The 13,085-nt window shown below is 42.4% G+C and overlaps 1 protein-coding gene across 3 annotated transcripts in view; it reads left to right on the top strand.

Annotated features, from left to right (window-relative positions):
* Positions 1-11,372: 11,372 nt before the first annotated feature.
* Positions 11,373-13,085, top strand: part of LOC130295552 (receptor-interacting serine/threonine-protein kinase 4-like) — a 34,554-nt gene continuing 32,841 nt past the window's right edge. For all 3 annotated transcript variants that reach the window (XR_008848905.1, XR_008848904.1, XM_056546391.1), the window contains exon 1: positions 11,373-11,760. Coding sequence is in view for 1 of the 3 variants with exons in the window: in XM_056546391.1 (XP_056402366.1) it covers positions 11,627-11,760 (134 nt within the window). In the remaining 2 variants the exon portion in view is untranslated. The remainder of the gene's footprint in view (positions 11,761-13,085) is intronic.

The raw sequence follows: 13,085 nt of genomic DNA on the forward strand, positions 1-13,085 counted from the left end.
GAACTCTGCGAGCGGAGATTCTGCATTGTGAACATACCCTTAAAGGGGTACTCCACTGCTCAGCGTTTGGAACAAACTGTTCCGAATGCTGGAGCCGGCAGCTCGTGACATCATAGCCCCGCCCCATCATGATGTCACGCCCCACCCCCTCAATGCAAGTCTATGGGAGGGGCCATGACAGCCATGGCGGGGCTATGATGTCACAAGCTTCCGGCTCCAGCGTTAGGAACAGTTTGTTCCAAACGCTGAGCAGCAGAGTACCCCTTTAAAGAGCCAAAATCTTATTTTTTTCCCAGCTTTCATGCATACTAAAACAACGCTGAGCTGATCTATGCCGATCGTACTTCACACAGACATTTGGTTTCCGTGATGAAACCATTGCAAATGTGCAGGATGAAGTAAAGCAGAAGTATCAGTACAACAGGAAACTATTGCTTTTCAAAAACATGACTCATGATTTGCAAACACATCGCAATTGCTGATCATTACCACCTTATCTGGAGGACATATCACCCTAGTCACATATATTCAGGGAAGATAATAAACCATATATACTATATTATTAATAATAATAATTTATTGTTATTAATTTCTATGAAAGCATCTTAAAAATCAATGTGTATCAGGAACAGACCAAACAGAAGTGGTTGCACTGGAAATACCGTAACATAACTGATTAAAAACTTAACACATTATTCCCCAACTAGATTTACTAGACACACAAATGTACCATTAACCCCTTAAAGGGGTACTCGATTGAAAAAACTATTTTTTTTTTTAAATCAACTGGTGCCAGAAAGTTAAACAGATTTATAAATTACTTCTATTTAAAAAAATCTTAATCCTTCCTATACTGAATACTACAGTGGAAATTCTTTTCCGTTTGAAACACAGAGCTGTCTGCTGACATCATGACCACAGTGCTCTCTGCTGACATCTCTGTCCATTTTAGGAACTGCCAGCGTAAAAGGAAATCCCCATAGCAAACATATGCTGTTCTGGACAGTTCCTAAAATGGACAGAGATGTCAGCAGAGAGCACTGTGCTCGTGATGACAGCAGACAGCTCTGTGTTTCAAAAAGAAAGGAATTTCCGCTTTAGTATTCAGCAGCTAATAAGTACAGGAAGGATTAAGATTTTTTAATAGAAGTAATGTACAAATCTGTTTAACTTTCTGGCACCAGTTGATTTAAAAAAAAAAAGTTTTTCACCGGAGTACCCCTTTAAGTCCTCTTCCTGTTTTTTACCTTAATGACCGGTCCCATTTTTTCAGATCTGACATGTGTCTCTTTATGTGGTAATAACTTTTAAATGCTTTTACTTAGCCACACTATTCTGAGATTGTTTTTGTGACATATTGTATATTAGTGGTAAATCTTTGTTGATACATGCAACATTTTTTGTGAAAACTTAAAAAAATGTTAACATTTTTTATGGGTTCACTGTCTGGTAAAAATCATTATTCTGTGGGCTGGTATGATTATGGCGATATCCAATTTATATAGCTTTTTATGTTCTTTTTCCATTCTACAACAAAATCCTTTTCTTTTTCTCTTTTTTGTATTGCCAAGTCCTGACAGCCTTTACTTTTTTACTTTTTGTCTGACCCCATTGTGTGAGGGCCTATTTTTTGTTGGACAAGCTGTACTTTTTATTTGTGCCATTTTTGTGATACATGATACCTGTTGATCATTTTTATTACATGTTTGGACCAAAATTTGCAACTTTTGCGGGTTTTTTTTTCTGGCATTCATCGTGTTGGGAAAATAACATTGTTTTATTACAAAAATTATTGTATTATTACAAATGTGGCAATACCTATACCTGTATAGGTTTTGGGGTTTTGTTTTTTTGGTGATAATGCATTGGGAAAGGGGTATTTATTTTATTTTTTACACTTTATTTATTTATTGAAAAACCTTTTATTTTTATACTTTTCACTTTTTTACTGTTATACTATGCCACAGTACAGCATAACTGTCAGTATTATTTTGACATTCAGCCTGTGCAATCCAGTCTATAGCTAGACCTCACATACTGCCGTACTAGGCAGACAGGAAGCCATCAGCTGGCCTCTTGCTGCCATGGCAACCATCGGGATTGCATTGCGATGTCAATGATGGGGGACAGGGGGAGGGTCCTGATAATAATACTGCCATATCAGGACCAGATCACCACCACATAATGTCTAACACCACTATACTTTTATCGAAAACAAAATTAAAAGACCAATTTACTGTATAAGTGATTACAGTGCTGTTATATTTAGTAAGTATAGGTAATGGCTTTGATTGGTTTAACATTTTTCCAGCATCCTGTCAAACCATTTCTCATCTCTATACATACCTCTCATCCTGTTGACCCTTTAACAGTACTATCCTATTGCTTCTCCAGGTGTAGGCATGACTGTACTCCCCAACAATGTGTGGTGGCCCAATATAGGAGTTGCACCTTTGTACAATTGCTGTCCTCTCAGGCAGACTCCATCCAGTGACCCCTGCCCCCCCCTTCACCTGTATCCTATGTATATTCCTAAGTGCCTATGTTATACAATGTAATGTACATAATTCGTCATATACCTTTAAGTACTGTTGTCATGTGATTGTAACCAAGGAAGGTGTCAGTGACCAGGTGACTACAGGGAGACCTATGGGACCCGTTCACAGTCTCCCCCATATAAGGAGGGTCTCCCCCTGGGAGGAGCTAGCTCAGTCCCTTTGATCTTTAGTGCTGAGTTGCAGTGAGGTCAAGTCCAGAGAGTGTCTGGTGTCCTAAGGAGGCCTAAAGTCTACCTCACAGCCACAGATCCACAAGTCCACCACCCCCCCAGGTCCAAGTCAAAACCTGGTAAGCTACAAAAGGGGTGAAGTCTGTCATAGTCAGTCTCAGTCAAGTCAGTCAAATAATTTGTATCAAGTCAGCATGGCCGTGCATCAAATTATCCAAGTCCACTATAAGTCCCAGCAAGCCCTGTGGTCTCTGAAGTCACTGGCCTTTGGCCTAGCCAAGCTGTATAGACTGTTACACCTGTCTGACTCAGTAAAGCTGCCATTGTTCCGTAACTTGGCTTCAGAGTCATTATTTGCCCCCGTGCCTAGCCCAGGATCCATCGGTATACCTTTGGGTGGTGTAGAGGATAAACCACACCCTTGCGTCATGAACACAAGGGGTTAATGCCCTCTGCCCCGAGGATAATTCCATCTGTCCTCATCATACCCTCACCACAACTCACATCAAACAGATGCCCCAGAGGGTGTGTGTTTGTCACCAATATACCAGCAAAAAAAGGTATGCTGACATATTTTACAGTATACTCTTAGCAGAATCATTAGGGGGGTGTTCATCATGGCCAGCATGGGGTGTGTATAGAGGCACAACACAACAAATTGTGTCCAAAAGACCATTGCACCCTTATCTCACCGTCACCTTATAAAACCTAACTTTTATTGATTAAGTCGGTAAAATGTTAAAAATAGTGAGACAAAAAACATTAAAATCACAGCTCTTGTTGGTAGTGTACATACACTTATAGTAGTGTTAGTGCTGGAGAACCTCAGCAAGGTGCTATGTCCAGCCCTGATAAAGATGATGCTTCTCTGGGGCGCCTCAAGGAATGCAGGTACTTGAGCCTCCGACCCAATGCTGGGTTATGGAAGGATGATGCAGGAGCAGGTTGTGTCTTAAAAAGCTTTATTCAGATGACACGTTTCGCAAGTCGTCCCTTGCTTCATCATGACCTTACACACCAATTGGTATGGATAGAGATACTCACTGGGGATATACCCTCGACATGTGTATCAGGGATACCAAGCTACTGGTCGCTCCATTAAATGTGACCAGGGTATGTGGTTCACAGTGTTATCTAACCTATTGCAACAAAGGATGCACAATTTAAGCTGAATCCAGCAGCAATATTTTAGGTACTTGGGGCTGATAGTAGTCAAGTAAAAGGGGGTGATCACCAGACCCCTCTCTCTTGATGGCTTATAATACTAGTCAATATGTGTATTTAAGACATGAGCACACCTGCAGTATGTGCCGATATTAATATAGTGATAGTGATGACACAGTAATACCACGAGAGCTGCTATTTAAAAGCAAAACGCAAACGCTGCTATTCTTATAATATATGGCTTTATCAAGGAAGACAAGCGAACAGAGGGTGAAAAGTGTACAGAGGGCGCAGCACCAGGCTAAGGATGGACATCACCCTGAAGAGTTCCCCTGCTGTAGACACTTCCTTGCAGCGATTGTTGGGGTTGCCGCTGCTCTCTCATTGTCAACCAAGAAGTATAGGGGGTATAGGCTGTATTCTCCCTTTAATTGGTGCTAATATGTAAGAGAAATCAGAAAAAAAATAAAAAAATATATATATATATATATATATATATATATTATACTGTCGTATATCCCCCAAATATCTTTTATGACAATAAATGTGAAATAAAAAAATAGATGATAGATAAAAAATTAAAAAAAATTGAGAAAAATAGCACAACCCTTAGTAACCAAAAAAATTAAACAGGTGCACGCAGGTTCTGGAGTCTGGCCACTTTAAGGGTGCGTTCACACGCTATTACTAGCAGCGGGTTGCCCGCTGCGGGAAACCTGTTGCGAGTTACACTACCATTGATTTGAATGGGTCCACAGACAGTCCACAATAGTGTCAGATTTGTGGACTGTCCGCGGACTCACTTAAATCAATGGTGGCGTAACTTGCAGCACGTTTCCCACAGTGGGAAGCTAGCTACTAGCGTTTGAAGGCACCCTTAAACAGCACAAGGAATCTCCCAGCAGCAAACAGGTTAGGTGAAAAATCCAGTGATTTATTCCATATAAAGTGTCATATTAAGTGTCAACGTCAACTGTGCTTTATGACACTTTACATGGAATAAATCACCATATTTTTCACCTAACCTGTGTGCTGCTGGGAGATTCCTTGTGATAGATAGATAGATAGATAGATGGATAGATAGACAGATAGGAGATAGATATGAGGTATATAGATATGGGATAGATATGAGATGAGATAGATATGAGATAGATATGAGATAGATGATAGATAGATAGATAGATAGATATGAGATAGATGATAGATAGATATGAGCTAGATAGATAGATATAATAGGAAGAAGAGCAGCACAATGTGATAATAGGAAAAATATTGCGGGGCACACAGATTCTAGACAGCAAAAATTTTCTTTTTACAGCACACAAAGGGAGAGATTTATCAAAACCTGAGTTGACGAAGAATGGTGCAGTTGCCATGGCGACCAATCAGATTGCTTCTTTTATTTTTCACAGGTCTCTTTAAAAATGAAAGAAGCGATGTGATTGGTTGACATGGGCAACTGCACCATTCTTCCTCTACACAGGTTTTGATAAATCTCCCCCAAAGTCCATGTAAAAGTGTCGGCTGCGAGATCATTCTACTAAACAGAGTTGTCCCTATCTCCGATTGTTTCAGAACTGCTTATGCAATGCTTTATTAAACACTCAAAATGACATAAAAATAAATAAAAACAAAAGGGCCCAGATTTATTAAACTGTGTGAGAGAAAACATAGAGTGATTTTCCCCCAGCAGCCAATCACAGCTCAGCTTTCACTTTATCAGAGCTCGTTAGCTGAGCTGTGATTGGTTGCTGTGGGAAAATCCCTCCACTTTTTCTCTCACACAGTTTAATAAATCTCATAGCTAAAAAAGAAGAGGAGGCACAGTTCAAACTTCTGGGATTAATTGATCCAGCACCTGGGAACTGGTTCCATGTGAAGACATGAATCCTGCACTCACCGCGTCCACTGCTGCAGAAAAGGAGGCTTCATGGAGGGGTGAAGACAATTGACGGGGGCTCAGAGGCAACGACCGGTGGCCGGAAGAAGTGCTCATTAGCATGAAACCACCGTTTGTTGCCTCTGAGCCCCCGTAAATTGTCTTCACCCCAACATGAAGCCTGCTTTTCTGCAGCAGTGGATGTGGTGAGTTCAGGATTAATTTCTTCATTTACTGCTGTAGTTTTTCATGTCTTCTGCTTATCCAGGCACAAGTACCACCCCACTATTCCACAATATGGAGCTGTCTTCACCAAGTCCACCAAGAACCAGGTGGTGGGCCGGCTCATCCTGGGGGCACACAGCGTCACTGCCAACGGCATTGAACATTGGCGCGAGGTCTGCAATAACCCCCGCAAGCTGATCGCCAAGTGGCACAGCTTGAGCGAGTACTAGGGGCCTCTTGGCGCGGTGAGGCCGGTTAGTAGGTGAAGAAGGTCACACAGGTCGTAGTGATGGGACAAGTGCTGGAACCACATGGGCAGGAGATCTTTTTATTTTAAGCCTCCAGTGACCGAGGTGCCCGTTACATACCGCAACCGTTCCGAATGCTGAAGGGGCTAGCCTTGTTTTAGTGGTAAATCAAACATTAGGCTGTCAATTCTGATGTCTTGCAGGACACTATAATACTAAGTACTAAACCCCACAGTAACACATGGATATATATACGGAGTGTAACCCTTTGTGTGCATGTTTACCACGTGACTCCGCTGCCTCTCTACGAGCCCTGTGCATGTCAGGCCGTGTTCCTAACTCCTGGTAATGAGGTCTGTCAGGCCCAAGGCCTGATTATGGAAACATACATGTGTTTTATAATTGTATCTGTGTATAAACTAAGACCTGGGGGTGAGGGTCATTCAGACTGTGTGTTTGTGTATTGCATTTTATTGGGGGTCTCCTTTGAAGTCATGCACCCTGGTCCCATCATATAATCAAACAGATAAGGGGTCAGAAATAGAGATGCCCCACCTGGTGGGATCAGAGGGGAGGGGGGGATGGAGTTTCCCTCCAAAGAAGCAGATAAGACTTAAAATGCTGGACTCAACTGTTGTTCAGGGCTGTGCCAAAGGCTGACAAGAGCTGGACTCTCACTGACAAGGACGGCTATACCATCATGCTGTAAGAACTTCATTTTTGCTTTCTGAACTTGTCTTGCCAAACTCTTTTATATATTCTTGTACCTGTATGTCATTTGTTTCTGTATTTTTATATATATAGCACTGTGATACCTTTTATCAGATTAAATGTTTAATTAATCAGCTCTGGTCTTTGATCTCTAAATATATGAGCTCACCTTTCTGAAGGAAGCTCTGGTGAAACACGTTTATCTAAGGGTTAATTTGGTGACTTGCTGGGACTAGTAGTGGATACCCAGAGGTCTGGTGGCCTTAACCCTTGCACCATCACACTCTCTTTAATGTCTTGGCTGGACCGATAGGGTGTGATTGTGACAAGGTCCCTGGGGCTCTTGTGAATTCGGGAGTTCTGTGGCCCTTGTGTCATAGGTTGTGGTGGTTGAGGTTTTACTGGTGGAGCGGATCATTTCCACCCATCGTCTGGATGATGTCACATGACAGCACGCTGTATGGATGTCCCCGGTGTCATCAAGTTGGAGATATGTAGGCTCAGACTCGACGGGTATATCACACATCGCAGTGTGTCTGCTTGTAGCGGCGTATTTCCGTTCCGAGCAGGCACCTGTAAAGGCAGCATACAGCGGTCCTCCAGCGGCGGATCTGCAGCGTAATACGTGTTAGTGGTTCCGCTCGTGTGAACATACCCTTAGGAAGGATCCATGCTTGTCTTGGGCTAAATGGCTATGTTGTGAGATTACCATAAAGCTGAGGCTTTTTGTGAACTTTTTGTGAATTTCCTACTGGCGTTCATTCCCTCAATCTACAAATCCCATAATTCCTTGTTTGCAAGTGTGAGGTCACTTTTCTCCCTCCCACATATCAACCACCCCCCCCCCCCATTGAAACACACCTGTGTTCCTCTTAATGCAATAGACTAACGTGTTTTTACCAGGGTGCTTCCAGCCGTTGCAAAACTACAAGTCTTGCAGAATGATCTCCCTCCAACCTAGCAGTCGCTGCACCCATTAAAGGAGTACTCCAGTGCTGATTCTCTTTATCCTATCGTGCCCGGGCTGCAAAAAAAAATGTAACCCCTTAAGGACCCGTTTTTTTTTGTTTTTTGTTTTTTCCTCCTAACCTTTAAAAAATCATAACTCTTTCAATTGTGCACCTAAAAATCCATATGATGGCTTATTTTTTGCACCACCAATTCTACTTTGTAATGACATCAGTCATGTTACCCAAAAATCTATGGCAAAACGGACAAAAAAAAAGCATTGTGAGAAAAAATTGAAAAAAAAAACGCCATTTTGTAATTTTTGGGGGCTTCCGTTTCTACATAGCACATGTTTCGGTAAAAATGACACCTTCTCTTTATTCTGTAGGTCCATACAATTAAAATTACACCCTACTTATGTAGGTTTGATTTTGTCGTAAAATCATAACTACAAATGCAGGAAAATTTATACGTTTAAAATTGTCATCTTCTGACCCCTATAACTTTTTTTTATTCTTCTGTGTATGGGGCGGTATGAGGGCTCATTTTTTGTGCTGTGATCTGAAGTTTTTAGCGGTATCATTTTTGCATTGATAGGACTTATTGATCGCTTTTTATTCATTTTTTCATGATATAAAAAGTGACCAAAAATGCACTATTTTGGACTTTGGAATTTTTTTGTGTGCACGCCATTGACCGTGCGGTTTAATTTACGATATATTTTTTATAATTCTGACATTTCCGCACGCGGCAATACCACATATATTTATTTTTATTTACACTGGGTTTTTTTTAATGGGAAAAGGGGGGTGATTCAAACTTCGGTCCTCCGGTCTGGCCTTTTTGCTTCTGTGTGCACAGATCGTCACACTGCGGTCAGCGTATAGCTGGCCGCAGCAATTTTCCACCTCGGCCGGTGATAGCTTGAGTGCAGTGTCATGTAAGGAGCCCGGGCAGCAGGGAGAAGGCGGGGCCCAGGCTCCTTACATGACATTGCGTTCAGCCTATCACCGGCTGAGGTGGGACATCACTGCGGCCGGCGATACGCTGACCGCAGTGTGACGATCCATGCACACGGAAGCATAAAGAAGACCGATAGCGGCGCAATGGGGGAACGGAGGAAGGTGAGTTAATGTGTTTTTTTTTAAATGTATTTATGCAGCCTGGGCACGATATGATAAAGAAAACCAGCGTTGCAGTACTCCTTTGAAGCAGAAAGGCTAACTCTGATCACTTGACTAGTGATATAATATCTTCGGTCCCAATGCAACCTGGGAAAACCTGAGACAACACTCATTTTGTATACTGTTAAAAATAAACATTGGGGCAAAAATTACAGAAGAATTGCAAGACCACCATGAAACATAGGTACAGACACTATATTATGAACTACACTAACTTTACTGCCCCTGCAGCACAGACAAATAAAAAAAATTAAAAATCCAGGAATAACCCCTTTAAGTGGACCTAGAGCACCAGTATAGATATTGTTTGTATTTTCCGCATAGGTGCATTTCTGGCTTGCTAAATCACAGATTGGCGATTTAAAATAGAGTGCCATTCCCATATATTATTTTTTGTATATATTTTCCATTATATTTTTAATAGTTCAAAAATTTCCTCACATGGCGATACCACATACGTTTGTTTGGGCTTTGTATTTTACATATTTTTATTTGTAAATCAGTAAAAGGGGGTGCTTTACATTTTTATTAGGGGAGGGGCATATATATATATATATATATATATATATACAGTATTAACCTGTTGAGGACCCATGACGTAATGTTACGTCATGAGTTCGCTCCTGATCTATAACGCGGGGCCACGGCGTCTCTAACAACGGCCGGGACAGATGGCTAATAGCGCGCGGCACTGATCGCAGTGCGGTGCGCTATTAACCCTTTAGACGCAGCGTTCAAAGTTGAACGCCGCATCTAGAGTGAAAGTAAAACCATGCCGGTTAGCTCAGGGAGCTGTTGGGATTGCTGCAGGCGTACTCGCGGCATCCCGAACAGCTGTAGGACACGAGGAGGGTCTCCTACCTTGCCTCCTGGTGTCCGATCGCCGAATGACTGCTCAGTGCCTGAGATCCAGGCATGAGCAGTCAAGCGGCAGAATCATTGATCAATGCTTTACTATGAGAAAGCATTGAACAATGTAAAAGATCAGTGTGTGCAGTGTTATAGCTCCCTATGGGAGCTATAACATTGCAAAAAAAAAGTGAAAAAAAAAGTGAATAAAGATCATTTAACCCCTTCCCTATTAAAAGTTTGAATCACCCCCCCTTTTCCTATAAAAAAAAAAAAAACAGTGTAAATAAAAATAAACATATGTGGTATCTCTGCGTGCGTAAATGTCCGAACTATAAAACTATATAATTAATTAAACCGAACGGACAATGGCGTACACGCAAAAAAATTCAAAATTCCAAAATAGTGTACTTTTTATATAATGTAAAAATGAATAAAAAGCGATCAACAAGTCCAATCAATACAAAAATGGTACCGCAAAAAACTTCACATCACAGCGCAAAAAATGATCCCTCATACCTCCCCATACACGTAAAAATAAAAAAGTTATAGGGGTCAGAAGATGTCAATTTTAAACGTATAAATTTTCCTGCATGTAGTTATTTTTTCCAGAAGTACGACAAAATCAAACCGATATAAGTAGGGCATCATTTTAACCGTATGGACCTACAGAATAAAGAGAATGTGTCATTTTTACCGAAAAATGTACTGTGTAGAAACGGAGGCCCCCAAAAGTTACAAAATGGCGTTATTTTTTTTCAATTTTGTCTCACAATTATTTTTTTTCCCGTTACGCTGTAGATTTTTGGTTAAAATGACTGATGTGATTACAAAATAGAATTGGTGGCGCAAAAAATAAGCCATCATATGGAGTTTTGGGTGCAAAATTGAAAGAGTTATAATTTTTTAAAGGTAAGGAGCAAAAAATGAAAATGCTAAAACGGAAAAAAACCTGGTCCTTAAGGGGTTAAAATTATTATTTATTTTAAACTTTTATTATATTTAATATATACTATAAAAACATAGTACTATCAGTACTCTTATTCTGTCTAGGCCTAGGCAGACCATACTGCAAGGAGAAGAGTAAGAGACCGCCCATCACTATTTTTACTCATCAGACCCCCCTGATCGTTCTGCGGCGGTCCGATGAGTTCACCAGACCCACTGGCAACTGTCATTTTTTCCTGCCCTCGCTTTATAGGCAATAAACATGCAGCATTGTAAATATATGGCGCTGTGCACCTAGCACCATACATTTACGTTGCAGATCCTTTAGGGGTCACATTCTTTTCCCCCATGAAACCTATACCCTAAATAGTCAGTAGTAAATGCTGTGTGAATCGGACTTCATTTGTTTTTAATGAAACATAACACATTTTCTATTTTTCTCTCAGAAATCTTTTAGCCATGTCAGGCTCTGGGCACAGGAAATTGAAGAAAAACTGTGGTAAAAAGAGGAGTGGATCTGTTTCATGTTGTAGTCACATTGTAGCTGACTGTATGTAAGGAGAAGGTTAGCAGAGACATTCCAGTCTACATTGTCTCTCAGCCGCCTGTATACTGTCATACAAAGATATATGAGGATTACCACAGCCCCGTCCTCACTCACTCGGGATTTCCCGCCTCCCGCCCTGCAGTCAGTCAGTCACACAATTGGACGAGGCCACAGAGAGTACACCGCCCGGAGGACATGCAGCCTCTGCCGCCCGGGGACCTGTCCCAGCTGGAGCTGGTGGGCAGCGGGGGGTTCGGGGAGGTCTACAGAGGGCGCAGCACGAGGCTGGGGATGGACATTGCCCTGAAGAAAACCCTCAGAGACAGCGCGTGAGTGCCGGGCGAGTGGGCGTGACGCGCGGGTCACGTGACCTCTCGCTGTAGACTTCTACTTGTTGTGGTTACTGGGGCTGTCCCTTCTCCGGTTTTGAGGCGAATAAAGTCGCTAAATAAGGACGGGTTATACACACTTTTACTTTCAGTGTGTAGAGGATACTGCATTAAAGGAAAACGGTCATCTGTTCACCCACACTAAACCCAATACACTGAGTTATGGTGTGGGTAAACAGGAGACCGATGAGGGGTTAATGGGTTAACTACTGGGCTCAAGTCCTGCAGGAACGTGTAGGAACTGAGTTCCTACACTTTTTGCACAGCAGGAACACCTTTCCCATTAGCAGGACCAGCCCTTAAAGGGTAGCTCCCACCATCCTATATATATATTTTTTTTTGCTAGCCCGTTTCCAAAGGATAGGAGATAAGATGTCTGATCGCGGGGGTCTCCGGGAACGGAAGTCCGTGACGTCAGGACTCCGCCCCCGTGTGACGTCACGCCTGTCCCCTCAATGCAAGTCTATGGGAGGTCCCCCCCATAGACATGCATTGAGGGGACGGGCGTGATGTCACACGGGGGCGGAGTCCTGACGTCACGGACTTCCGTTCCCAGAGTCGCGACTCAGGCCCTCCAGTGGTTCGGGTGAAAAACCAGGTGGGTGCTGCATGCAATAATGTGGGGGTCCCCAGCGGCGGGACCCCTGCAATCAGACATCTTATCCCCTATCCTTTGGATAGGGGATAAGATGTCTAGGGTGGGAGTACCCCTTTAAAGTGCATCATGTAAATTCAAAGTGTAAAGCTGTCAGGCCCAGTTGAGTCCAGTTCACAAGTCCATTTCTGATGAACGGAACTCACTAGGTTTCATACAGTTGCCTTGGCAACAGTACCGCCTCATCTAAAGATCCTGTGAGCTGGAAACTTTGGATTTACGCTTTAAAGTCTAGAACTGCTCTCCGCCCACCCCACCCACCGCTGGGCGGTGCAGTTGCCAAGGTAACCGTACGACGTCAATTAAGTTCCGAGCATGAGTTCTGCTTATCAAAGAATAAGAACTCGCTGGGCGTCATAGGGTTGCCTTGGCAACTGTACCACCCATCGTGAACAGCGTCTCTGCACTGATCTGTTGAACTACACAACTTCCTCTGGTGCATACAGCAGCTGATGGTACTGGAGCGATTAGGATTTTTAAATAGAAGTAATTTACAAATCTTTATAACATTCTGGCACCAGTTGATTTAAAGGGGGGTAGCTCCCACCATCCATTTTTTTCTTTCTGTCCCTGCCTATTGCCCATCTATCCCTAACCCCCTCCCTGCCTT

This window comes from Hyla sarda, chromosome 11, assembly GCF_029499605.1.
Source record: "Hyla sarda isolate aHylSar1 chromosome 11, aHylSar1.hap1, whole genome shotgun sequence".
In the NCBI taxonomy this organism is placed as follows: Eukaryota; Metazoa; Chordata; class Amphibia; order Anura; family Hylidae; genus Hyla; species Hyla sarda.